This window comes from Gambusia affinis, linkage group LG01 (genome assembly GCF_019740435.1).
Source record: "Gambusia affinis linkage group LG01, SWU_Gaff_1.0, whole genome shotgun sequence".
NCBI classification, from domain to species: Eukaryota; Metazoa; Chordata; class Actinopteri; order Cyprinodontiformes; family Poeciliidae; genus Gambusia; species Gambusia affinis.
In genome coordinates this window covers 14744134-14771445 of record NC_057868.1, presented here as the reverse complement: position 1 = coordinate 14771445, position 27312 = coordinate 14744134, and the positions used below count along the sequence as shown (strand labels likewise).

Below are 27312 nucleotides of genomic sequence, written 5' to 3'. Positions count from 1 at the left end.
TTAAATGATTTACTTGTTGCCAATGGAAGCAATTCAATTAAGTTGATTCAACTAATTTCTTTTTGCACTGCATTTTAGAGAAATCTGCTGGATGTTTTGAGTGATGGTAAAAAGTGATTAACTAGTCACATGTTGCAGTGTTTTATATGGTTTTGGTCAGGATAAATACAAAGCAATGTCTGGTGAGTTAATGGGTGTTTCAAACATATGCTGGAGATTTGAATGTTATTGTTTAAGATACGGGATGATAATGCTGATACATGTATAAAATAAATGTATCAGCATTTATATTTTTTCTTAAAATCTAGATTGAAACCAAAACTGACTGATTCAAGTGTTGAATCAAAACTAATTGACTCTACAATCATTGTTTGGATGATTGTGATTTGATGAGCTAATTTAGATTTTTATTTTTTTTTTTAAATAATACATGTAACTTCAGAAATGAGATTAGAGGGAGAAGCCGGGAAAATCTGTATGAATGAACTTAAATTTGCATGAATTTGCTAACATTTTTCCAACAGGTTTGTGTGTTGGGTTGAGCTGATTTCAGCTGCCTGGAAATATTTATATTGTTCAGCACCAGGTGAGGAAATGTGGTCAGGAATGCTAGCTATATCAAAAAGGACATTTCCTTCACTGTCTCTTTCAGTTTCTTCCTTCTGGGAGAAACAAAAAAAAAATTGCTAACAAAAACGTTTATGATTTGTCCCCTCTCCAATAACGTCTCTCAACATTTCTGCACAAATACATTGTCTTTATTTGGTTGTCTTAAACCTTTTTCTGTACTAATGTGTGCTATGTGTTACTTACACGTTGTATTTTTACTATCTATCCATCCATCCATCCATGTGTAACCACACGGAAAGTTATAATCCGACAGATTTAAAGCCGTGCGTGCAGCGTGCCTGAATACACGTGGTCCCACCACCACGTTACAATTGGAGTACAGAACCATTTACGCTGGATAATAATTTATAATCCCGGCGCAAACATGTGTTTTTATCGCAAGTAGCGATTAGCTTACTATCAATGGCAATTGTCCGTTTCAAACTAAAACAAATACGGAGTTGTTATGTCAGGGATCTTTTTCTCGCTGCACCAATCAATGTGCGGCGGAGCTGCAGCACTAGCCACGCCTTCTGTTCTCTGTAAGAGCTGGGACATTTTGTATAGGAAGCCCAAATATTTAGAACATCTGGACGGACAGCCTGTGACGCATCGGCAGGTTTATCGGCAACTTTTAACATTTTAACAGCTTAAAGTAAGTCTGCCATTTTAGACAGGCAGAGGTTTAACTTCTCCGAACCTCGACCAGGAAGACGTAAGAACGGCCAACTTTTATTTGCTAAGAGTTTAAGTAATGACAGATAAACACGTAATCGCCTCATGTTTGCTTTCAACAAAAAATAAGTTATGGATATATGCGACGGGAAGAGAAGAAGAAAGGTAAGCGGCGGAGTGCGGAGCTGCAGGCGCAGCGTGGCCGCCAAGATGAAGAGGGAGGCGGTGAAGGTCCTCCGCTCCCTCACAGTGGGGAACAACAACAAGCGTGCTGAGGCCATGGACGAGGAAGAGGACGAGGACTGCTTCTCTATATCCTTCCTCCGGAGTGACCCCTCCAGGCCGGCGGCGGCCGTGTCTCCGCGGTACAGCCTGCTGCGGGAGGTGGGCCGGGGAAGCTACGGGGTGGTGTACGAGGCCGTGGCCCGGAGAACAGGGGCCAGGGTTGCGGTGAAGAGGCTCCTGTGCGACGCCCCAGAAAACGTCGAACTGGCATTGGCTGAGTTCTGGGCCCTGACGAGCCTGGAGAACCGACACCAGAATGTGGTTCAACTAGAGGAGTGCGTGCTGCAGCGGAACGGCCTGGCCCAGAAGATGAGCCACGGCAACAAGAAGTCCAAGCAGTATCTGCGGCTAGTGGAGACCTCCCTCAAAGGTATCTGTTCTACTTTAAAACACAGTGCTTAGACAAAGGCCTTGAAACCTGAAACAAGGGCCCGAGGGCCTGTAAATTGAGTTCATTTAGGAGCTAATGTGCTGACTGGTGTCAACAACATAATATAGCCAAATTTTGATGTTCTTGCTGCATAGAAAACTTCTGATTTAGCCAATTGATTGGATGTAAGCAAGCACAAATGATTCAGCCTGCATTACAAAAATTAGCTAAAAGCAATAACTACTTATCACTTTTCTGTATTTCAGAATAAAATGCAACTTTGTGAAATTAGGACCTGCTGGTGCTAGCTGCTAACTCTGCACTCAAATGTAGCAGTTTTGCATTTACACAGTTTTTTTTACTGTAATTGAAGGGAAAGGTTGTTCTACTCCAGTGATTTGGATTTCCTCCTGCAGCCTCCTATCTGACAGTGATGTCGCTGTGCATCACCTAGAAGAGCCACAGAGAGAACGCTGTGCTTCCTCCAGCGCAAACGAGAACATAGTGTACTACTTGGCTGCATGTTAGAGACTTTCTTCCTGACTAAACACTTAGAGGTTTAACATTAATGCTGCACCATAAACTCAGGAACATAAAAAATCAGCCAGTCAGACATTTTTCAACTCAGGTCAGGCTTTCTACTTGACCTGCTTATGTCTGTCTCTTCTGATCTAGTTAGTGATTTTGCAGATCATGTTATTTCTATATTATAGATACTAACTCAGCCTTTGCTAGTTCAATCTATGTTTCCAGCTAAACCCAGCTGCTATGTCTGCGACTCTTCTTTTAATAGCAGCGCAGTTATGCAAGTGTCACAGTTCTGGCTCTCTAAGTAAAATCCTTCAGCGACCTTGTTTCTAGACTTTGTGATCTAATAGAAAATAATAGATCACAGCAACAATATTAAAGCCTTCAGCTTAAGCATTTTAGTTTGTTTTGCTCTGATTCTTGCATGTTTCAGGAGTGTGAGGCAAAGAAGCAGGCATGGCACGATTCGTGACAACGCCACAGTGATTATCATGACAGGTCAATGCGGCCAAGTGATGTGGTTTCCTCCTCGCGTCATGAATCTAGTTTCACTGAAGCCTCAGTCACTGCTCCTTCATGAAATCAGTCTGGTGGCAAAGTGTTGTGTTTTTGCTGTGAGCTCTGCTGATTGCGGCTATAGAGAGATCTGTTCTGAGTAAAACAGATTCCATAACATTACATCAACACTAGTTCACTGCTGGACTTGAAGAAAGAATCACTTTCTGCAAGATCTCAATACGGACTCAGACGGTAAAAACGTAATGAGCGCCATATGTTAAACCTTTGGGTTCAATTTCATTTTTGATTTGTCGGATTTAAAACGGGCTGCCTCCTATCTTCCTACTGCCTACCCCGAAGTTAACCCTTCACAGAGTTTAAAAAGGTCAATGTTCTGCTTAGTTTTAGCTGGTATTTTCAACCACATGAAGGGGCTGTTAAAAGGATTTAATAAGTCATGGTGGTGATTTTAAGGAAGCTGTTGCCATGGTGTTCAAGACTTACATAAACCCAGAATAAAGCAGGGGAGGCTCAACCTTTTGAAACACTGTCAGGACATGACTGGCTTTGTTCTTAGGTGGTGCAAAAGCAAACCAGTTCTTTTGTGGAACCAGTTCAGAACTGGTTCCAACACTAGCTCTAGTTGAACACTGGGACCACTGATGGAAAAGGCCAACTTCAATCAATTTCAGTCCACTTGTTTTAATTACCGGAGCATTAAGAACATTTTTTACATTAACAAATAAACAAAGATCCAACTTAAATGAGATTCTTGTTGATTTTTACTACCATCTTGTCACGTTACCAATGCTTTTCTCAAAGGGCTGATGACAACTGTACAACCCATTTCTGGTCCTTTTGTCGGGTCTTCAGTGCCTGACTAAACATGATTAATCTGCTGGAAATTGTTCGAAGACTTGTCAGTTTGTTTTACTTAGTTATGTTTTAATCACTAAGTGAATTATAGGGTTAGTGCTGGTGGGAAAATTGAAACGGCAGTCTAAGGTAAAACTTGGAAAGACTTTGGGAAACTGGAGAAGTGCTGAAACATGTGCCTCAATAAAAGTAAGTAAATACATCAATTCTGGTTTTTCAGGTTGAAGTGAGATATCTGAATGATTGGAGAGACTTGGGACACTTTTAAGCCGTGGCATAGAACCTTGCCACTTTAGCTTTCCTGGAAAATGCCATTGCTTTTAGATTTGTAGAAAGTTTAGTACCATTAATGCTGAGCAAATCTGAAAATAATTGTGTTCTTGTTCCTGAGCATTATTTGATTTTTGCTTCATAATTTGGGCATTTTTGACTTTTAGAGTTGTAACAAAGTCTTGTCTTTTAACCCTAAGGTGAGCGCATCCTTGGTTACCCAGAGGAGCCATGCTACCTTTGGTTCGTTATGGAGTTCTGCGAAGGTGGGGACCTCAACCAGTACATCTTGTCTCGGCGACCCGACCCCCAGACCAACAGCAGCTTCATGCTCCAGCTAACAAGTGCCATTGCTTTCCTTCACAAGAACAACATTGTCCACCGGGATCTGAAGCCAGACAACATTCTCATCTCACAGAAATCTGGTTCACCTGTACTTAAGGTAGCAGACTTTGGCCTCAGTAAGGTTTGTGCTGGACTAACCTCCAAGACCAGTGAAGAAGATCCTACAGCGAGAGCTGGTGGCAAAGGGAGCAACCAGTACAACACTGTCAACATCAACAAGTTCTGGTTATCGTCAGCTTGCGGCTCAGACTTCTACATGGCCCCGGAGGTTTGGGAGGGCCACTACACAGCTAAAGCTGACATCTTTGCCCTTGGCATCATCATTTGGGCAATGGTCGAACGAATCACGTTCATTGATGCTGAGTCGAAGCGTGAACTACTGGGGACGTACGTTCGACAGGGCTCTGAGATCATTCCTGTTGGGGAAGCTCTGCTGGAGAACCCCAAGATGGTTCTGCACATCCCTCAGAAGGCCAGGAGCTCTATGACTGAAGGGGTAAAGAAACTCCTTCTGGACATGCTTGCAGTAAACCCTCAGGACCGACCAGATGCTCTCCAACTGGAAATACGAATGGATCAAGTCACTTTTGCTGCATGACAAACACTCCTAAACCTTTCCTTTTTTACCCCAACCCATCCAAGAAGGGACCCATTTCCTCTCCAGGTAGGCTGCCTCTCATTCCTCCATGTTTGTAGTAATTAGAGGTGTGCCGATCAATTGAAAGTGTTTGATCGGTGGTCGCCGATTACCGTCTCTTGTTGCCGATCACCTGTATGTCACTTCACAGCCTGCATGTGCAGCTCATCTCCTCTTTCCTTCACACTGCACAAGCACACAGCAACAAATCCTAAACAATGTTGTGTGAAACTCTACCGCTCAGAGTGAATGGGGATGTTTACGTGTTGCGATAGAAAATTACCTCGGGTTGAAGCACATGAAAATGCATCAACGCAACGAATCTAATATACATTTTAAAAAAACAAACGCTTGATGGAGTTTGGCTACATCGAGGCTCAATGCAGGAGAAAAAGAGATCCGCAGCGTTTAGACAGCAGTCAGCAGGTAAAGCAGCCCACAAGTACCAACACTCACCCAGAAGAGCGAAAAGGTCAGAAAGCAAGTTCTTCTCTTTGCTTTGTCCATAATGTCTGGACCCTCGACTGTTGAGAAATAATTGTTAGTTTTAAATATCACTAACATTTCCCCATGATGTATGTAACGCATCACTTCAATGCTATGAATCTCGCCAGAAAACTGCTGGCTGAACTGCTGAGCTGAACTAGATGACTGGTAATGTTAATTCAGTATTTAGAGACATAGTCAACACAGACTGAACTGTTTTGTTCTCTTCCTCCGCTGCCATTATTATTATTATTAATATTATTACAATACTGCAGACAGGCTACAATACTAAAACGGCGCACGTGCTAGTATTGAAAATCAACGTGCGCCATCTCCTCCTGTTCCCTCCTCCTCTTTCCTGCGGTTTCCTGATTGACCTGGTTGAAATTCTACCAGAGGAAGTTCAATAGGAGAAACCCCAGAAGAAACAGTGAAGAGAGATGAGAATCTAGTGGAATTGTGTAGAAATTTTTAAAAAACAAATATTAACTTTCTTGCATTTCTCAAAGATTAAAAAAAATAAATAATATGAGAATTTCACATTGTGAACATGTTTTCTTAAAGCTGTGGACATCATTCTACTTTAAACATACCTAGTTAGTATTCCCTACCCAGGTATGTAGGGTACCTTGGTTCAGTTAGTTAATTGGTTCAACTAATTGAACCAACTTAGTTGAATTGCTTCAAAGGGTAGCAAGTAATTCAATTAAGTTTGATATGTTGAGTTGGATAAACTCAACATATTCTGATCATCTAACTCAATTTATTAAGTTCATCCAACTCAGATTATTTAACTGAATTCATTAACTGTGTTAAAAATGACAAATTTCAGTCAGTCTTGCTCAAATCATTTAATATACTTCAAATTTGGCTCAGGCCGCCTTTGAGACTAGTTAGACAGGATAGTGGCTAATGGCAGAGAGAGAAGTCATGCAGCTAAGATCATCAGACTGGAATCAAACTTCTGACGGCCGCATTGAGGGCTAAGATCTCTTCATGTGAGTTGTGTGCTGCCCCTGTGCCATCACAGTTGGTGCAGGATCCATCCCTGGTGAATCTTGTGTCAGACGTGGGATACGAACACGGCGTTGAACTTAATTGTTTGAAATACACTTCTTAGAGTGCAAGCTAATTCGAGTCAGTTAGTTTGGTAACTTTTAAGTTAATTAAAAATAAGTTGTCATCACTAGACCAAATAAATTAAGTGATATTAATGTAAATGAGTCCACAAAATTAACTACAGCCAAAATCATATTTTAGAGTGTAAGGCAAAAAAAATGTAGTCAAAAATCAAAACCTTTTTCTGTTTTGTTTTTTTATTATCCAGTTTTAGAACTGGATATAAAAAGAAAACTTAGGGTGTGGTAACCAGAGAGTTGCTGATCAGAAATGGAAGTTGTTGCCACTGGGAACAAGGAAGGGTACGATCTGAGCCTTAGGGCAAACAGCCTTTGATTAGATGTTAACACCTGGGATGTGTGAGTGAAGCCCGAAACAAGGTGTTGTCTCCGAATGTCTTTGGCATTGCATGCTCATTATGTGAAGTGCTCTAACAGCAGGCTGTGAATAGAGGTGTGCCATTGTCAGGGACCAAACGGTGCAGAATGAAGAAGCTGAAATTAATTCAGAAAGGCGGGTTTTTATTTACCCACAAGGAATGAGAAATGATTAACATAACAATTAGACAGGCATGTTAGTAAAAGAAGTCAACTCAAAATACTAAACTCAAAGACAAAACTGACAAAATTCAGACTGACCTCCTGAAATGACGCAGACAGGCATTTAAATACTGGTTTAGCTAAACCAAATGGACACAATAAGGAAAAATAAAATGGCTGCCACTTGACAACTAACACAAAACAATGAAATAAATCCCAAAACTAGCAGAATAATAAAGAGGCAGGCTTACAAAGAGACTTGCAAAGATTTCTATGCACAAGTTTTCCCTTCATGTATTCATCTTCAGTCAGTTTAATAGGTGAACTCTCACTTTGCACATTTAGTGTCCATGTAAACGACTGGATTTTGCTCCTCCGTCACACACAGAAACACATCTACCAGTACCGCCACAATGCACTCCGCCACCCATTTGCTGAGACTGGAAAGGTGGGAAATTTATTTTCCGGTTCGTCTGTAAAGTTGCACTTGCGTTAAGCATCAACTACAGCACAGTCTATCTGCTCACCTGTATAAAGACACCCGCCGCGCGCTTCCCCGCCGTTCGCTCTGAACCGGCCACCAGGAAGCAGCTCTGGTTGGAGAAAGGCTGTTGTACTCTATGCATCTTACCAGTTACTTTAAGTATAATTTGACCGCCAGAAAAACAATCAGTAGACACTATCAATCAATGAAATTGAAATTTAGACGTTATGCTGCTAACACTTCGAGGCAGATAATAATATGCCTCCAGGAATTTTAAGGTACTTGAATCATTAGAGGAGTCGTTGCTTTCATATCTGAGATGCACTCTGACCTAAACTTTAATTCATTTATGTTAATGTACAAGGTAAACAACTTCATGCTCTTGCAACAAAATACGAGTGAAACAGTTTGAACATTTGTATCATGATTATAGTTGGCGAATTCATTTAGGTGTCAACTTCAGTTGGTAGGTTAATTATATAACTGATAATGGCCCAAATTTTTTTAATCTGTAGAGAGAGATTATTTTAATCTTGCATGTGAATACTCCACTCTAAACTCTTTAGCAAAAATGTGTTTGTTTTTTTGGGGGGTTTTTGCTAAAGAGTGGCAGCAGTGCAGTAAAGTGTCCCTGTGAGATTTTAATTGTCTCAGTTTGCTATTTGGAGCAGAAGCTCCCTGTATGACATCAAACTGCCGCTGAGTGGATGCTCAGCGGCCCAAACTGGCCGCCTGTTTGTTTGAACCTGAACTCTCCACTGACCAGGCCTGAGTTCTGGGTTTGTTTGGCAAATTAGCTCAGCGCTCCTTTCAGCCATTCTGTTAGCTCTTCATCATAACATGCTGCTCACGCGGTGACATAACACCACCCAGCTGCTCAGGGTGGGGGGGCACTCGGGGCAGAGCAGTCGGGATGTTTCCTTGCTGCCTCCGATTGGCCTCGTTCTCTTGTGGCTCGATGCGATAGACGGTTACGCAACAGGCTAGCACTGGTTCAGTTGATAAAGCTGTCATCTGTTGGAAAGGAGGATTAGTGATTAGTGTTGGAAAGAAGGGAAGGATGGCTGTTGGACCTGCCACTGGGGTGTTCATGTCTGCAGCTGCTAAACTGAACGGCAGGATGAACACAGCTAAACCTGCCAGGCATGATGGAGCCTGGTTTTATTTCTCTTGCATTATGCAGAATCTGTGACTCAGTCACACAAAAAACATTTTAAAGTATTCAATTATGAGAGTAAAGTCGAAATAATACGTATACATAGAGTGTGTATATGCACAAACATGTATACATACATTTATGTTTAAAGATGCATGTATGTACAGAAATACACATACAGTTCTTGCTTACATGGTTACACAATGCATAGAAACATCTACATAACTGTATAAGTTTTTATCGTTTTAGATTTTAAGGCTCTTTTAAAGAAAGGGCATCATTTAAAATTATTCTACAGTATTTCCAGGATTTTTATATATACAATGTCTTTACATTTAAAAGTATTACTTTGAATAAAACGTTAGTTGGTTCACAATATCCCACTCTGTTAATAAGCCTAAAAGTTATTTTTTTGTAACTTATCTAATATATCAATGGTTGTTGTACTTGCATTTTCCCAAACCTCTGAGCAATATGACAACTAGGCCATAACCAAGGAGGAGTGTATAACATTAAAGCCTTTATATTTATTAAATCTTTCATTTTAAACAACGTTCCGATAGCTCTTACGATTTTATTTAATATAGTCAATATGAGGCTTCCAACTGAGTTTATTGTCTAGAATAATACTTTCTGCTAAACTATCAATTTCAACTCCATTTATTTAAAACTTTGCATTGTTATACATCCGATCACCAGAAAATATGATAAATTTAGTTGTTTTTCCATCTTATGATGACTTTTTATAAGCAAACCACTTTTTCAGCTCCTTTTTTACTGTACAGCACAGAACATTAGAATATTATGAAAAAGTTAGAAAACATTTTATTATTCATTCATCCTCTAAAGCCATTTTCTTGTAATCTCAGTGATCGTGGTTTACAGGTGACAAACACTCAAAATTCAATGTCTCAGAAAATTAATATTACAAAAAAGGGATATTTGAACAAAAATGTCAGCCATTGGGAAGTGTGTTCATTGTTATGCACTTCATCCTTGGTTGTTCATGCTCCTGCATCAATGCATCGTAGCATGGAGGAAACCAGCCTGTGGTTCTGATGAGGTGCACTGGAACAAACTGTGGGAAATACAATTAAACAACATGGCAGGATAAAATATCATACACAAAATAAATCCTGAAATTTACTCAAAACAGACCACTAACACAAAGATTTGTATATTGTTACAGGTATGAGTTACTAATGTGTCAACCACTGTTATAGAACAATTTATCTTTCTACTTGGGGATGTAATTATTATTTTAATAATCAGTAATCCGTCTTCCAGGGAACTGTTTGTTCTGTGGTTGCTACTTAAACTAATATAACTAATATGAAAGAAAAATTGCAAGAAAAAACTATTCTGGTCCTTTCTTAATAAGAAAACATTTTATTATATCTACTTTTATTATATAGTCTACAAGTGTTAGTGAACACAGTACAATTCAAACATCACCTTCAGTCAAGTTTGAAGTGTAAAAACCATTTTTTAAAATAGACGTTTTTAATTTATTGCACTTTTTAGTTATTTTATTTCAGGTAGATTCTCTTCTTATTCAGCGAGTTCATGTAATGTTGGCCTAAAGGTATTTTCTTGTACATGTATTACATGTTGGATCCCAGCAGCCACCAGTGAAGTCTATGCACTTAATGGATGTTTCCTGCTGAGGTCGGAGGTCAAGCTGATGTGAAACACCAGTCCTGCTCTGCAGCACACACAGAGCTGTGTAATCTTTTCTATTTAAAGTGATCCCATACTGTTGACGGTTTTTGTCTCTTTCTTGGTGGCTTTCCTTTCTGTCCCCTGCCGCCTCCCTGCACAGATGCTAACAGCACTTAGTACTGGAAGTGAGAGCGTTTAGCAGCACAAACCATTACCCGGCTGGAACACAGCATGATAAATGGTAAAACAGTTTGATGAACCTTCAATAAAGACCATTTGCCTTGGAGAATTTTCAACATTGAGGTTCTGGAATCATTCAGTGAATCGTATCGGCCCTATTGGTAATTAACATTGGTGCTTTACTGTGTTTGGGGCTTTTAAAGTCCTCTTGGTGAAAATGTCATTCGTAGAGCTGCCTTTAGGTGAAACCAGAATATTGAAAATCATGTGCATGTTTTTATTTTGACGTCCATCTGACCAGTCCTCTAACTCCCATCTGATTCCACTGCTGTACAGCGAGTGCTGCTGGTTCAAGGCTTATGGAGGCTTTGGTCGGGAACATTTTGTCCTCTCGCTGCGTGCCAGGCTTACGCCTCTCTGTCTTAACAAGGCCAGAGCTCTGACAGCTCCTCTCTTCCTCCGTGTATACTCATTACTTCAGGAATCAATTTTTCTTTTTTAATTGACAGCACTGACGGTCGTTCTACAAGTTGAGGCATTCGCAAAGCGGTTCTAATGAATGTGCCAATGCCTCCAAGGCTTTGCTGCTTCGCAGCTTAATGCTCAAAAGCATTTAAAAACAGGATTCAGATAATTCAAACTTTTTGATGGTACTTCTCTGAAGGACACTGTATCGTACAACATGTTCTGAACAGGAGTTGGGGAACCGGAGAGAGACGCCTCTCTGAGATCTGGGAGTGTCCATCACATTTGTGCCCATAGCATGCTTGTAAAAGTCTGGGTTCAGTGATTGGAGAGGCTGTAAAAAACTTCTGGGATTCAGCGCCAGTTACACAAGCGAGCTGTTGCATAACTGGTGGACTAAAACACCTCAGTGTGTTTTTGTTCATCAGGAAGTTCAACAGAATTGAGCAGAAAATGCTCAAAAATAGATTTCTAAATCTATAACGTTGTAAGTTTTGGTAAAATGAATCAGACATAAATTAAGAAAGAGAAAAAGCCTGAGTCTGGTCAGAAATGTGGTGTATTATCTCTTCTTTTTCTATAAAAACATACAGTTCATGGATAGTAGAGGCATAACTGTGTCGTGCTTTAGAATAACATTTGTCCACATCTTTTCCAGTCTGCTGTCCTCAGTCATGGTGACTGTGTTGGATCTAATTGGTTTACATTTCTCAATCCCCTTTAAGTCGAACGGATCTGTCACATGCTTTGTGCGGTTATATTGTTGTGCCTTTGTGATGTTAAGGGGATCAATTTGTGAATAATAAAGCAGAAAAGCCGTCTCTCTAGGTGTAAATAATTGATGAAAAGGGGCTCTGGCAGCATCTGCTGAAATAAGGAGGGAAGGAAGTTCTGTGTCTCTGCTGAGTGTTTAAACTGGAAGAATTATTGTACCTTTTAATGTTTTTAATCTTCATCTAAAAGAAATTAAGCTAGACTGTCCTTGCGTTTGTTTGTGTCCTAAAAATTAAATGGAATAATCAGAGTACATTTTTCTTTTGTCAACATATGGCTAGTCCAATTGAGTTTACCAAACTTTTCTTTCTCAATAGTTAAGAAATAAGTGACTCAACATTTATTGCGTGGTTTTACTACATTTTATACACATGTATAAAATGTAGTTGCATTTTTCTGCCAAGAAGATCCTAAATTTCGTAAATATTACAACATGAGTATTACTTCAAAACCTAAGTATGACATAAGGTAGCGACAGTCATAATTTGACATTATGAGAATGAAAAGGGTAGAGTGTCTGTTCTGGGTCGGGGAGGAGGTCCTGCCCCAAGTGGAATAGTTCAAGTATCTCGGGATCTTGTTCATGAATGAATGAAAATTGGAGCAGGGTCTGGACTAAAGCGGGTGCTGTGAGGGTCTGTCGTGGTGAAGAGAGAGCGGAGTCAAAACGCTTGATTTATCTGCTTCCCCCGCGACCCGACCCCTGATCAGCAGAAGAAAATGGATGGATGAGATTTTCCCTGTGCAATAAAAATGTAATTTTGAGTGAAAGTGCAACATTTTTGTTGTGGTCTAGTTATTTGTTTGTTTAAACGTCTCTAGTGACAGAAGTCTCTCACATCAGATCGTTTTTGGACCGTTCCCCCACGGAGGCGTCTGCAGGCGTGAAAACGTGGAGGCGCAGAAAGAAACGGTTGCTGGGTTCATTCTGCACATGCAAAGGCAGATAACAAAAACAGTGGCAGACAGCGTTGTGTTGTGTTCTGCTACTTAACCTGTTCAGTTTAACACAATTCCTGCTGAATAATAGATCTGTGCTGCTTGGTCGGACGGGTTACAATGAGGTGAAATGGAAGCTGAGAGTTACAAGCGCATGCATGTTCAATGATGTGCAAAAATCACATCGCTGTTTAGCGGCTTAGCGTGAACAATACAGCTGACTTGAGGTGTCTCGATGGTCTAAACATGGAGCCTTTCTCCAATCAACATCTGAAAATACCAGCATTTTCCAGACAGTGGTCTCGTGGTAACGTAGCCTTTAGATTAGGACTTTAGGCTGTGAAATACTCTTGAAGTGTGAGATGAGACGGAGGTGAGGTGGAACAGGAACATCTGCTTTTAATTTGAAAGCCTCTTATTTGTGTGCTAATGATGCTAACAGTTCCCTTCATTTCCATTAGTGAGGGAATGTTGGCTTTCCTGCTGGCTCTGGGTTGTTTTCAGGTGGTAAAACATGCAAATCAACACATTTCATCAGCATTTTTATGAAACTGCTGATGATGTAAACCTAGCTTCATACCATCGACAGGCTGGTGATGCAGAACATTGTTATAAGCAAATTTAAACACAGATAAGAGGGAACACTATTTTTGCAAATGTTCTCTTCCACTTTTTTCTTAATTGGTGCTTCTTCGATTGTTCTCCAATCATTTTCTCTTAATTAAACAAAAGACCTTTGAAACCTTATTTCAGCACTGGTCAGGTCAGGCATTAGTTTTAGACATGAGCAGGACCAGTTTATTGGAGGAAAGAGTCGGTACTGCACGAGTCTGAGAACATATGACAATGCCGATCTTGTTGATGCTTACTGAAGAACTCTTTGCAGGTGATCAGGTCGTGGCTCATGTTCACCTAAAATAATCAGAAATATTCCTGAAGCTGTTTGAATCGCTGCTGAAGCCTCCAGTCAGATGGAGACAGTCTGGTTTTTCTGTTGGGAAGAGGTGGACTCAGCTCAAAGTTGGTGCATTATCACATATCCTCAAATTGGATTTTTAGTGTCTGGGTGCTTTGTGTTTTTTCCTCTATTGACAGATTTAAACAAAGACTAAGCACACGCTCAGAGGTGATATACTAGAAATCCTGAGTCAGCAGTACGGAGTGGATGCTGTAGGATTGGTTGAGGCTCTCCAGCTCGCTTGCCTCCAGCTGAGCTTGTGTTCCTAACATGTGCACTGCTGTTATGCAACCTGTAAAAGCGGAACGAGCCGATGCACGTCAGCCGCTGGGCTATTCTTAGAGCCCAACATGGACGCAGGTTCAACAAGCCTCCCTCCAGGAACAAACTGCGGCTGAGACTCTACCCCACAGTAACTCCTGGTCTTCTTCCCTTCTGTTCAGTCATGGCCACAGATCCTGTTTGATTCCACACATACTAATACATGATGGATTTAGCATTTTGGTGATATACAGTGCCAATACTTGTACAGTTGGTTAGGACCATTCTAAACTAGTTATTAAGTATGTGGCTATGCATGCAATAAATTTATGTAAACTGAATGTTTGTTAAAAAAATAAAAAAAAAAGTCTCCACCCAGAAGTTTCTGAAAATAATTTCACACATTTTGCCTGATGAATATTAAGATATGAATGTAGATGATTTTACTCTGGAATATTGAAATCTCATTATATATGAGTCGATGTTTCATCTATGTCTTTAGACGTATTTGACTAATTTCTCTGCCAGTCAGTCTGTTGTCCAGCAACGCTTTCTTTGGAGATATTCCAGAGAGAACAAAGCTGTATCTGTTTTTGTTTTGTGAAAGCAGAGGGTTGAAAGTTCTGTCTGAACATCAACTGAGAACAACCCAGAGCAGCTCTCGCAATGCTAATGAGGAACATCAAGTCCAAAACTTTGTTGACATTTTGCTAAAAAAACCCCCACAATTTCACAATTGTGATAATAATCAAACAATTAAAATAACATCTGAATAAGTTTGTTCACGCAATAAAAAAATCCCTGCTGCACCATGATCCTCCAACTACTTCCTGTTGTCTTCTTCATGGTTTGCACCAGTGGCAATATCTGGTTGTTGATCACGTGACTCGTGATTAGAAAGAAAAAAAAAAGTGCTTCCATTGCAGTTTGACAAAATGTAATACTTTTGATGCAGCTGAAAAACCACTTCATTATAACTCAAAAACTTTTATTGAGAAACGTGTTTTTTTGAAAGTGTTCTAATTTGTGTAATTTTAAGGCTAATGGAAACTCAGCTGTCTTGTTCTTGCTGTGTATATGTATATACATATATATGTGTGTGTGCATGTGCGTGTACCTATATGATATGAATTATTTTTTTATAGGGCTCAAAATAAACAACATGGAGCTTGCCTTTGAATATGTAGGATTTTCTAAAAATGATTGTGCCTCAGGACTAAATGTATACACAAACATTACAGCTGGATAACTGGACAGATCATTGTGGTTGACGGATATTATCTCAACCAAAACCAGTTCTAGAAATGTAAACAAGATACTACAATTTTAAATATTAAATGTTTAAACAAATCCTAAATGCACAAGAAGAGCAGCTTATTTGGTTGAACCTACAGCAAATCCCAACATTATCGGTTCAGTGAACAGAAAACGCGACACTTGTCCAGGAAGGCGATTCCCATGCAGCTGCTCTTTCCTGAGGCTGTTACTTCCCACTGCTGCTCCTCTGCAGGGGAACCTGAGCAACCTGGGACTTATTTTGACATCATGTCCTTGTTCAGTTTTGATTTTGCAGAACTACAAAGAGTAAAAAGAAAACCTCTCTGCCTGTGAAAAAAGAAAGAAGATTTTTGCTGAGTAAACTCACAGAGCTCCAGGGTTGTGAGGAATGAAATTTAACTTTGATTTTGGTTACAGAATGAGACAAAGCAAAGCTGGAGGTGGATTGTGAAAGTTAGGTTTCTGTCGTCATAAAGAGATTCTTTGACAGTAAGAGCTGACGGTGTTTGTGTGCGTGCGTGTGTGTGTGTGTGTGTGTGTGTGTGTGTGTGTGTGTGTCGTCGCCTCATTCTGACCTCTTCACTCTGTTTCTCTGCAGACTTGTTGTCTCCATGGCAGTGGACGGGGAAGGACAAAGGACTGTGACAACCTGAAATGTGAAGACTCGTGATCTAGAACTGAGCTGCAAGACAAACTGGAACATTATTCCAAACCTCTGGGGCAGAAAAATATGCAAATAAACTCGTTACAATCTCATTTTTATTTTCTATTGGCTTACTGGGGGGATGGACAATGTCAGAGTGCTGGCTGGATCACAAAGCAGCTTTCATTTTGTAATCTAGTTTGTTTTATGAGTTTGTTCTTCCTTAACTTTTGTACTGTACTGAACTATGAGGCAGGCTAGCCGTGTTCTCACTGACTAAAGCATTCGTGGTAGTAATATCTCTGAAGAACAGACGACTGCTACCTTCAAACATCCCTGTGCCTTTAAGAGGATTTACCCTGAGTGGACTGGATCTGCGAGAGAATTCATCCTGAAGGTTCTGAACCAAGATGGAAACCTGAGAAGTCTGCGAACTTGTGAAGTTTCAGGCTAGCAAAATGTGCAAACACTTTTGTTTTTAATGTTTTGACACTTTTTTGAATGATTCATCAAGCGGGTATGGTTCCAGAGGAGACAGTCTGGGGTTTCTCAGAGTTCAACGCTGAGGGGCATTTAGGAATCAGAAAAATCTCCCAGAAGCTTAAAACCAGAGAACGACAGCGGTGTGTGTTGATGATGATCTGCGTCACATTCCAGAGGCAGAAGGATGAAGATCTGATGGGTTTTTAGAGTTGAGGTGAACTCGTCATATCAAGCCTTTCAACCTGTGCAGTTGTAACCAAACAAGAGAATTTAAACTCGTCTTACTGGGCATTAGTTCCTGTTCAAACCAAAGAGCCCCTCATGGACCAAGTGCACACGGTTTTCCTTTGCCATAAAAAGAGTTCCTTATGACCCAGGAGTCTGTTTTTGATTATTTTTTTCCAGCGCTAGCAGATGTTTTAGCAACTGAATGTTTTTCTGTTGAGGTCGAGTGTGGCATTTTGGACAGGCTGACAGAAAACCTCTGTATACATTAGAAAATGTGCAGATTTCAGCCATTTCCAGCATTGCACCTTATATATTTTGTAACGGGTTTGGTTGGTGTGAAGTGGGTTACTTTGTAGCTTTTACACGTGAGCAGTATTGAGTCTTTAAATATTTCACTGTCCGGTGCCATTTGGGGGTTTCTTCAGGAAATTGGAAGCTGTACCATCTGAGAATAATCCCAAAGGCACACGGAGACACTCGTCCTTTTCTCTGGTTCCTTCCCTCTTCTTATTGAAGTGATTTGAACTCTTTCGGTTGTAGCCTGCTGACTGGTTAGACAGGAAATCACAGAACGTTTGGACTTGTCTGCTATAGAGCCCTAAAGGCAAATGAAAAATCCAGAGCTGGAAGGACTTCCAGGGGAATATGACTGAACAAACAGAGAGAGAGAGAGCATTAAATGTCGTCACCAGCCTCTCTTTGGGACAGCAGTGTCCTTCAGTGTCTTGGCTCTGCAGCCACAGCGGTTCTGAGACTTGTTTTAGTTCTTCTGTAGCGTGATCCTACCTCGTGCTTAACACTCATCACCCTCAACTGTCTGTAGTAACGTCTTAGGTGTGAGGATAGGGTGCACAGTGGCTGAGTAGGAAAGCATCTTACCTCCTACTCGGTGTCTTATTCTTCCTTCCGAGGTTCTGGCTGGAACCAACACCTCTCTTTTTCCCCCAGGGTTTTGACTAAATGTACATCTCACCTACGAGCCACAGTGTGTTTATTTAAAAACTACAGCGCCAATAAGGGTTTTGCCAGGACTTTACCCAAAGGCAGATGGTGGTATTTAACCCTCCTCTGGGTACATCTGGACGCTCAGACTGGCATGAGAGCAACAGGAAGATTGAAAATCATATGTAGATTAATTCTGCATGGAAGTTTGAGAAGGCTGCTTTTGTTTTGAAAGGCTTCTGTAGTTGTTTGGGAAGCTACGATCAGTGGGCTTTCGTCACGCTGAAGTGATCCAGAATGTACCATAGTTACGTCTATGAGCTCAGGTTGTTGAGAACAGCAAATGAACTTCCACCATGTCGTGACAGTATGATGTGAGACAGTCTGTTAAAAGATTGATCTCCTCCACTTCCTTCCTGTGCTGCTGTTGCACTCCTCCCGACCAAAAACAACCAATCGGAGCCAGGAGGAGGGTCTCGGCACTAATGGCGGGAAAATTACCAACTGGTACTGGAGAACCGTTTATCCGCTGTCTTTGATGGCTATGCTAACTAGTGTTAGCCTTCACAAGAGGCTCTGCGAAAGGGGAGAAGCTGTTGACTGATGACACTTCATATATCTATATATAGATATATCTATATATATTTATATCTATATATATATGACAGTTACAAACTGCAGCTTTTAATTTCTCAGCATGGCGGGTCATGTTTTCCTGCTCGGCCATATCTGTGTTTTTGCTCTCAGTAGCTTGTGTGGTCAAAATGGCAGCAGCTGGTTCTGCATTAAATATTCAGAGTGTGAAATAAAGTGACATCTGGTAGTAAGATGAAATGTTCAACTCTTACGGGAGCTGTTGATGTTAAAGGGTACCAAACATCAAACTGTGAAGGTTTCAGTTGTACGATGTAATAGAGCTATTTCTTTTTTTTAAGTTCTTATTTTTACCTGGATGGTGTTAATTCTGTCCTGTTTTGTGGTTCATCCTTATCGCCACCAAACGCAGTGAAAGGTCTTAGTTCATGTCACAGTTTGTGCTCACTTGCTCTGCTGCTGTTTTTCCACGTTCCTTTTTTTGGAGAAAATTGATATCTTCACTTGAACACTATGCAACAAAAGATTGAATTGCCTCACTGTAAATGCTGCACAGAGCCACGCCCTCCTGGAACTCTTGTGGACGATATCTTGAACTCTTTCCATGTTTTAGTGTGTACAGAATTGTCTTTCAGGTGTAAAATAGCGACTTTTTGTTGTTGTTGTTGTTGTTAATAAAGCTGACAGGAGCCATTAGATGTTTGAGGAAAGCATCTGTTATTTTGCTGTAAATATCTTTGACAACTTTTCGGCAAATAAAAGCTTAAAATGTGTATTCATGGAAGTCAGTGTGTGATTTGGTGATGACATCCAAGCCTGGCAAGTAGAAGGTTGGTTTGTTTTACAGCGACTGTGACCAGCTGTGTGTTTTCAAGCAGCAGGAGGTTGAATTCCTGCTGGATTAATTCAGTTTTATCAGCCTAGAAATACCAGACGGCCTTTGACCGCTTCAAACTAAATCCATCCTGCGGTCTGGAAATTGTTTTCAAATGCAAATTGAAGATCTTTTCCAGATTCCATCAATTGTTCTGACTGCATTTAAATGTTAAGAAAACATTATTTACACACAATTAATTCAAGCAATAGAATCCAATACGATTCAGTTCATTTTTATATTATTTGCTCTGAAGTTAAATTTGAACTGCAGCCGTGGTCCAAAGAAACGATCCAGTTCATTTAAATCATTTCTTAATGCCTTTCAAATCAAGTTCATATATAATCATACAATTCAGTCTTTATTCAGTTCAATTCCTTTCAGCTTATTAAAACCAAGACCAAAAACAGAGCTGCTGACATGTCTGCAGACCCCGCACATCCTGGATACAATGGTTTGGACTTTTACCTTCAGGGCAGCATCCTGGGTTGTCTGGTGAACACTTATTAGTAAGTGTATCCAAACTGATAACAGGCATATTTACATAAATTCAGCCTGGTCTTCCTGAAAGAAAAGCAGAATCAAAGTCACATTCCTTGTTTGTGCTCTACTTGGTGAATAAAGCCAATTCTGATGAATTTCTATACATATAGAAACATATTATTCAGATTATATTGTTTCGTCATGCCACTCTTGACAAACGATGAAGAGATATTTCCAAAGGGATTCAATAAAAAAAAAAAAACTTTTTATCTTGGTTTTTAATCTTCAGCTTCTCATAAATTTAGTATTGTAGCTCTGTTTTAGGTAAAGAATGACTAAATACATTTCTGCTGCACATTTTCAGTCTGACAGCAGAATTTCATGTCTTTGGTTCCCAAAACTTTAAATACTTGTACGGAGTTAAATTTGTTTCACAATTATTCAATCAAAAACACCTAATCTCAAATTTAAAAAAACTATAAAAAAATAAAAAAAATTGTTTAAAAAACTATTTTTTTAATTAAAATCACTAGTTTTGTGAAAATTTTATTTGCAAAATACAAACTTGTATTTGCGCATGTCAGAAATCTTTGGTTGCGCTTCTCAAACTTTTGCTTGCAATTCTAAGTTTTTGTTTGCGAATCTTCGGAGTCCCCTATGGGACATGGGGAATTTCTTTTTCTTTTGGGCTAGAATAATCTTTAGAATAGAAATGCACCACAAACCTGTGATATAAACAGAAACTTTCCGTAAGAAGGAAAGAAATAAAACTACATCCAAACTATTTGGACAATTTCTGCGTTATTATCACAGGGTAATAAATCATCTGACAATTTTGATTGTGTCTCTTTTGTGTTGGTCTGAATGGTTTTAAAGGAATGTTTTCAGTTCCATCTCAACCTTATGCAACCAGACATGAACATGAAGGAAATAAATCGATTTTCAATCTGTGTTTTTGCACCAAAGAGTTAAGAATAAACACTGAGGTGCTTTAAATGTGTATACATTTGAAATGTTAACATTTGTGACTGTATACAAAACAGACCAACAAATATTGCAATAAGCATATTGCGAGGGAACGCACAAGTTTTGCGAGGTAATCTAGAGGATTCCGTACATTACCGCCACCATCTGGTCGGTCAGTGAACTGCATCTAATGCCATTCACTGACAGAATTTACATCTGAAAATGGATTGGGTATAGTCTCTTTGTTTTAGTTAAAGAACTGAGAAAAACAGCTCATATTCGGAGAGACGTGAAACTGAAGATAACTTCTATATTTAGTGTTAATAAGTATTGTTTTTGCTGTAGAACCTCTGCCACTAAGCTGTCAACAATTGATGTTTGGAGGCATAAACATATTTTGTTCATGCCTCAAAAGATGCCGATTCATCAAAATAGTGAAAGATTATGAAGGCACATAGTAAAGCATACTTTGTTAGTGTCATGTGTCATGTATGTAAACACTGACAGTGTTTTATTGAGATATAACTAGTTTAATTATTAGACACAATTTACAAATTCTTACAAATATTACTGAAATGTATTTATTTTGAGATTTAAGGTTTACTAAAATATACACAGAATGAAATTGAAAATATTACCAAAAGTGGCACTTCAGAAAAGTATTGTTTGTATATATTTGTAATATATTTTTTAAAATGTACATTTAAAATATACGTTTATACAAATACATGCAAAGTGTATTTTTTAAATGATTATACAAAGTATAACTTTAGTAATATATTTAATTGGAATTTAAAGTATATTTTAGAGAAAATACATTTTTAGAAAGTTTACCAAAAATACATTTTCAAAAAGAGTATTTTCCCAGCATGTTTTTAAAAAATGTATTTATTTTATACTTTTAGTATAATCTTAATAAGCATAGCCACTTGATAACATCCTAAAATGTAATTCAGAGAAATACAATACAATTAAAATATACTTAAGTATATCATTACTATTTTTTCACTAGGGGAAGGTCATCACAACATCAGGTCACCAATTTTGATGTCCAGAAATCCAACGATTGTCTGGATATCAACCTTTGTTGTCATACCTGATGATAACTTGGTTCTTCCCTTCAGTGTTGATTGTTGATCTCTATGCAAAAATATATGATCACTGAATCTAATCAGATAAAAACTAAAATAAATGTAAAATGACTGACGTAAGCTGAACTCCAGTGAACAGAGTCATCATAAAATATTGAAATGCTCATTTTGAATGGAGAACTGAGATGAACCAGACAAAATGTCAGGAGTGTGTGTGTGTGTGTGTGTGTGTGTGTGTGTGTGTGTGTGGGTGTGTGTGTGTGTGTGTGTGTGTGTGTGCTGGGAGAAGCGACAAGTAAACAATAATAAAAAAAAATGCTGTAAATATCTGACATTTTGAGCTCCTCACATGGGCTCGGCATATTGATTTCTGAAATATATTTGTTTTTTCTTTGTCTTATTGATCATCAAGTTTTCCATTAGCTTCTGTCCTTTCAACCATATGCCGTCTAATGCGTGAAGACTTTGTGATCTTTCTTCTCAGTGTGGACATGTAGGAAGCCAAAACAATATGCTTGGCGTCCTGCTTGATGCAGGTGAGTAATCTTTAATGAGCCTAATGGCTTCTGCCTTTCTGTTCAGGCCTCAGCTTCTCATAAAAGACTTATTGATCAGTTCCTTTATCTGCTTTCGAACACTGCACTCTGACCGCATCAAGGTGTTTCAAGTATGTTCTAATGAGTCATTTTGTGAAAGGGAAGAAGTCCAAGATGTAACTTTCGATTTTTATGGTTGCTAAAATAGATAATGTCACCTTTTCATATGAATCCTAATAATGCTCTCTCTGCATGTTCTACTTTGTCCCTTCATAATCTACAAATTTAATGTACAAACTTCATAATCGGTGGCAGATTTTTTTTTTTTTTGGGGGGGGGGATAAGTTGTAATATCTCTATTAATAGTTAAGGCATCACGCTAACTTGGAAGGCTAGATGCAGTTTGGATTTATTTTAACAAATGAAAAAAGCTGAAAAATATTAACTCACTGATTAATTTTGCATTATCAGAATAGGAAGTGAGGGAACTCACTTGTTTGGATCTCAGCAGGAATAAAGACGTTTCGGTAGAAGTGCATGTCTGCTAGGCTAGCTCACCAAGCTAGCAGACTAGCTAGCTCACGTTCAGGGTAAAAACTTGCTTGTGTTTATTACAAAACATTTTTGATTTACTGAAAAGGCTTCATTAGTGTTTTAAAGATGAGGATTTCAAAATGTCTTTGGTTTTCAGGTCTGCGAGGTTAATATATATCTAGGACTAAAGTGCTAAAGCCTTATTCCTAGACATTACAATGGAGAGGACAAAAACCAGCCTGCTCTGATAGTCGAGTTTAATGACTGACAGGGCGGCTCAAAAAACTTGGCCAAGTAATTTGGAGCGAATATTTAGAGGTTTCCTCTTTGAAAACGTAAAAATAAGGCAACGCTTTAGTGCAATGTTATTCTTCTGAATGACTTTTTCTGCTGTGTGTTTTGAGCTCCATTTATAGTCAGTTTACAACATTTGGCCTAAAAACAGCTTCTGTAAGCTGTCTGTCTGTCAGTTCATTTTAACATGAACTAAAATGTTGAAATGTATCACATTTAAACATTAGATTTCATCAGAGATGAATATACAAAGGTGTCAGTGTTCCTTCATCTTCATGAAGATGAAGATAAAACTGCTGACTAACCCGATGTTAAGCTCCATCACTCCTGGTTTTACTTTTGATTCATCATTTCACTCTGCAGCCTCTGTTATAAAGTTCCTTTCAAGAAAACAGGCTCAGATTAGGAGAGCACATAAAAGCTTTTACATAATTCTGTAATTTTACTGTCAGTCTTCAGCGAACCTTCCCAGATGAAATATGTCTATATTATTTTCTTCTGTGATCAAAGTCAGATCTATGCCTTATAGGTCTATCTTAGTCAGATCTGTGTCTTAAAGATCTCATGTCTTCCCTGCTTCTCCTCCCAAATGCACAGGGTAGGTTTTTTTTTCTATCCACTCTGAATCTCTGATGAGGAGTTCATGGAGAGTTCACACAGGGGTCACATAAAAACTCAGCAGACCTGACATCGAGTAGGAACCACACAGACAAGCTGTCCTCAGAGTGTCTGTGTCGCTCAGACCAGCCTCACCCAGTTCTGCTGTGACGTCGCCTTGTTCCAGGGAGGCACGTGGCGCCGACTGCTCACTGACGTAAACACAAACCGAGTCCAGTCTTAGGAAGGTTCCTCCAGAAAAGCCTTTCTGGATTGTCTCTCTTTATTTCGAAACACAAAATTATCTCCAAACGGCTAGCAGATAACTCCAGTGCTGAGGGATTAATTTGCACCTTACATATTTCTTTTGTTTGTTTTTTTTGTTTTTTTTTGTCAAACTCATTTTAATATTAGACAAAAGTAACTGCACATCAGCCAGAGGCTCAAATACTAAATACTGACCAGAAGGGCTGGATTCACTTTTTATTTATTTATTAAATTGTCATTGTTTTTTTTTTTTTGTTTGTTTTTGTTTTGTTTTTTTTGCACAAATCAGTAGAAAAAGATTTTTTGTTTTGGTAATGTGTTTAGTCAAAAAGCTAGATTTTGTTAATCATGACTGATTTTTAAAAACAATAAGAAAATAATTATCCTTGGGGATGAATGCTTCATGACCTCTGACCTCACCTCGAACACATCCTGCTGAGAGCTTTACGTAATATCCTGGGTTCTTTGTGACCTCCTGTATTCAGGGAGCTTGGGATCATTCTGGTTGGTCCGCTACTGGGAAGACTAACCACTGTCCTTTGTTTTCACTGTTTGTTGTTCTCTCTCTGTGGATTACTGGAGTCAAAAAGCTTTAAGATTATTTTGTAGACATCAGTTTCTCAACTGCTCTTAAATTCCTGTAGATCGGGGTTTTTGATTGATTTTATTTTATTTTTTAGACCTGTACACCTCTTGTGAGTCTACTTTATGTAGTCTTTCACATATTTAAGAGATTTCCTGACTCCACACGTCTGTCAGTAAGCAGACCTGGGATTGGGAGACTGAACTGAAATGTGATTTCTCTCTCTGTATCTCTTTGTGTTTCCATAAGCTCTTCATCACAGATCTGAAACATTTAAATGTGACCAAAAAACAAAAAGAAGCAACAATGAGACACGCAGCTGGAAGAACCTTTTAGATATTTTCTAATTGTTGAATTCATACATTTACAATATATTTATTGATTCCCAGAATGTCCTGCTGGTATCAGTTAAACTTACTGTTAGCTGGACCTCAGAGTTTTAAACAGACGCCGTCGTATTCTGCACTACAGCAGCTCAGACTCACACTTAAACTGTTGACATTTCATGACCAGCTCTTTTTTAACATCAGATTGTGACGTCATGTGTGTGTGTGTGTGTGTTTGAGCCAAGTCAGGGCTTTAATCCCAGCGCTCGTCACTTCCTGACCTCTCTTCTCTCGTGGAAGTGTGGACAGACACACATGGACCTGAGTAATCCTAATCCATCTGCCTTTAATCTGCTGTGAGAACAAACTTTAAATGACCTGTGGCTTGTTCCACATAGCCTGGACTGGCCTAGTTGATGGTCATTCCTTTAAGGATGACACGGCAGAAAAAAAAAACAAGTTATCACTCCAAACAAGTCTGCATTTATCGCACAGTTTGTCTCATTTTCTATAAATGGATTCACCTTGCAGTGTTTTATGATTTCAATCCAGTGCCATGTTTTTAGATTTTCCTTCCAAGCAACCAGGCGATCTTTTCAGTTCAATTCAGTTTTCTTTTCTACGTCACCCGTATTCAACAAATGTTGTCTCGAGGCACTTCACAAAAAAAATAAAATAAAATAAAACATATATATATATATATATATATATAATAATTCCCTTCTCACCCACCGCGGGTGGTGATTCTTCTTCCTCTTAGCTCGGGTCCTCTACCAGAGGCCTGGGAGCTTGAGGGTTCTGCGCAGTATCTTGGCTGTGCCTAGGACTGCACATTTCTGGACTGAGATGTCTGATGTTGTTCCTGGGATCTGTTGTAGCCACTGTTCCAGTTTGGGGGTGACTGCCCCGAGGGTCCCGATGACCACAGGCACCACTGTGGTCTTCACCTTCCAGGCCCTCTCCAGTTCCTCCCTTAGGCCCTGGTATTTCTCTAGTTTCTCATGCTCCTTTTTCCTGATGTTGCAGTCACTTGGTATTGCCACATCCACCACCACGGCTTTCCTCTGTTGTTTATCCACCACGACTATGTCTGGTTGGTTCGCCCTCACCATTTTGTCTGTCTGGATCTGGAAGTCCCACAGGATCTTAGCTCGGTCATTCTCCACTACCTTCGGGGGTGTTTCCCACTTTGATCTTGGGGGTTCCAGTCCATATTCTGCACAGATGTTTCTGTACACTATGCCTGCCACTTGGTTGTGTCGTTCCATGTATTCTTTCCCTGCCAGTATCTTGCACCCTGCTGTTATGTGTTGGACTGTCTCAGGGGCCTCCTTGCACAACCTACACCTTGGGTCTTGTCTGGTGTGGTAGATCTGGGCCTCAATTGCTCTGGTGTTTAGGGCCTGTTCCTGGGCGGCCATGATGAGGGCCTCTGTGCTGTCCTTCAGTCCAGCTTTTTCCAGCCATTGGTAGGATTTTCTGATGTCAGCCACTTCGGTTATTTGCCGGTGGTACATCCCATGCAGGGGCTTGTCCTCCCATGATGGTTCCTCCGGCACCTCAGCTTCTGTTCATTTTCTATCTAAGGAAACCCGGCAGATTGCGTCGAGTCATTGACTTTCAGCATTCGCTCCTCTGGATCAGAATCTCTTTACTGTCATTGTACATCAAGACAGTAAGAAATTCACCTAGCAACTCTCAAAGGAAGTGCAAAAAAAAAAAAGAACAGATAAGTATATTTGAATAAATATTGCAGAGACAAATATAAACAATCAGTATCAGGATCTTAAGAAAACGATAATTTTTCAGGGCTTGGATGAAATTGCGGTGTCCAGGACGACAACAGCTCTTTACTGCACTGAAACGCCTCGCTGAGGGTAAGACTTGGCCGGGCTGTGAAGGGTCTGTGAAGGGGTCATGGTGACGCTGTGGGCTCTCCAGGAGTCGGTCCTGTAGCTCTCCAGAGACAGAAGAGACACAGCGTGTGCCAATCCTGTCACACACCTGAGTCAAACTCTTGAGAACTTGACTGTGTGCTGCAGAGGTGATTGACTCATTTGATTCAGGTTTGCCTTTTATAGGCATTGTACTTTTTGCATGGTAAGACTTTAAAACATGGCAGACATTGTTGTTTTGCACACACAGCGTTTGCAGCGACTGACCTCAATACGAAGCCAGCGTACATAACTTCACACATCCAACCAGCCGAGGTGACGGAGTGGAGGCATTGCTCAGTTTAACGGCTGGCTTGAAAGGGTCCGATGCAGCTCGGTCTTTTGTTGTGGCACACTGTACAGAAGCACACAGCGTTCAGAACATGATGTCCTGTCACGTTTACAGCTGTGCCCTACATCCTGGGAACTCAGTGTTGGAGAAAAACATTCAGCCTGGAGGAAGCAGGAGGAAGCGCTGCTGCCCTCCGTCGGCTGGAAATCAGTCTCACACTGAAAACTACCACCAACGGCAGAATGTATTAT

At 39.8% G+C, this 27312-nt stretch overlaps 1 protein-coding gene across 1 annotated transcript; it reads left to right on the top strand.

Annotated features, from left to right (window-relative positions):
• Positions 1 to 1156: 1156 nt before the first annotated feature.
• Positions 1157 to 19057, top strand: stk35 (serine/threonine kinase 35). The gene is made up of 3 exons (XM_044115079.1): positions 1157 to 1939; positions 4312 to 5120; positions 15993 to 19057. The coding sequence occupies exons 1-2, from the start codon at positions 1417 to 1419 to the stop codon at positions 5052 to 5054; spliced, it is 1266 nt and encodes a 421-aa protein (XP_043971014.1). The 5' UTR covers positions 1157 to 1416; the 3' UTR covers positions 5055 to 5120; positions 15993 to 19057.
• The last annotated feature ends 8255 nt before the right edge of the window (positions 19058 to 27312 follow it).

What these genes read in the sequence shown, in the direction of transcription:
- stk35 (XM_044115079.1), top strand. Translation starts at nt 1,417, where the DNA reads ATGGATATATGCGACGGGAAGAGAAGAAGAAAGGTAAGCGGCGGAGTG. An exon ending in AGTGGAGACCTCCCTCAAAG is followed by an intron (nt 1,940 to 4,311) that starts GTATCTGTTCTA and finishes TTTAACCCTAAG; the next exon opens with GTGAGCGCATCCTTGGTTAC.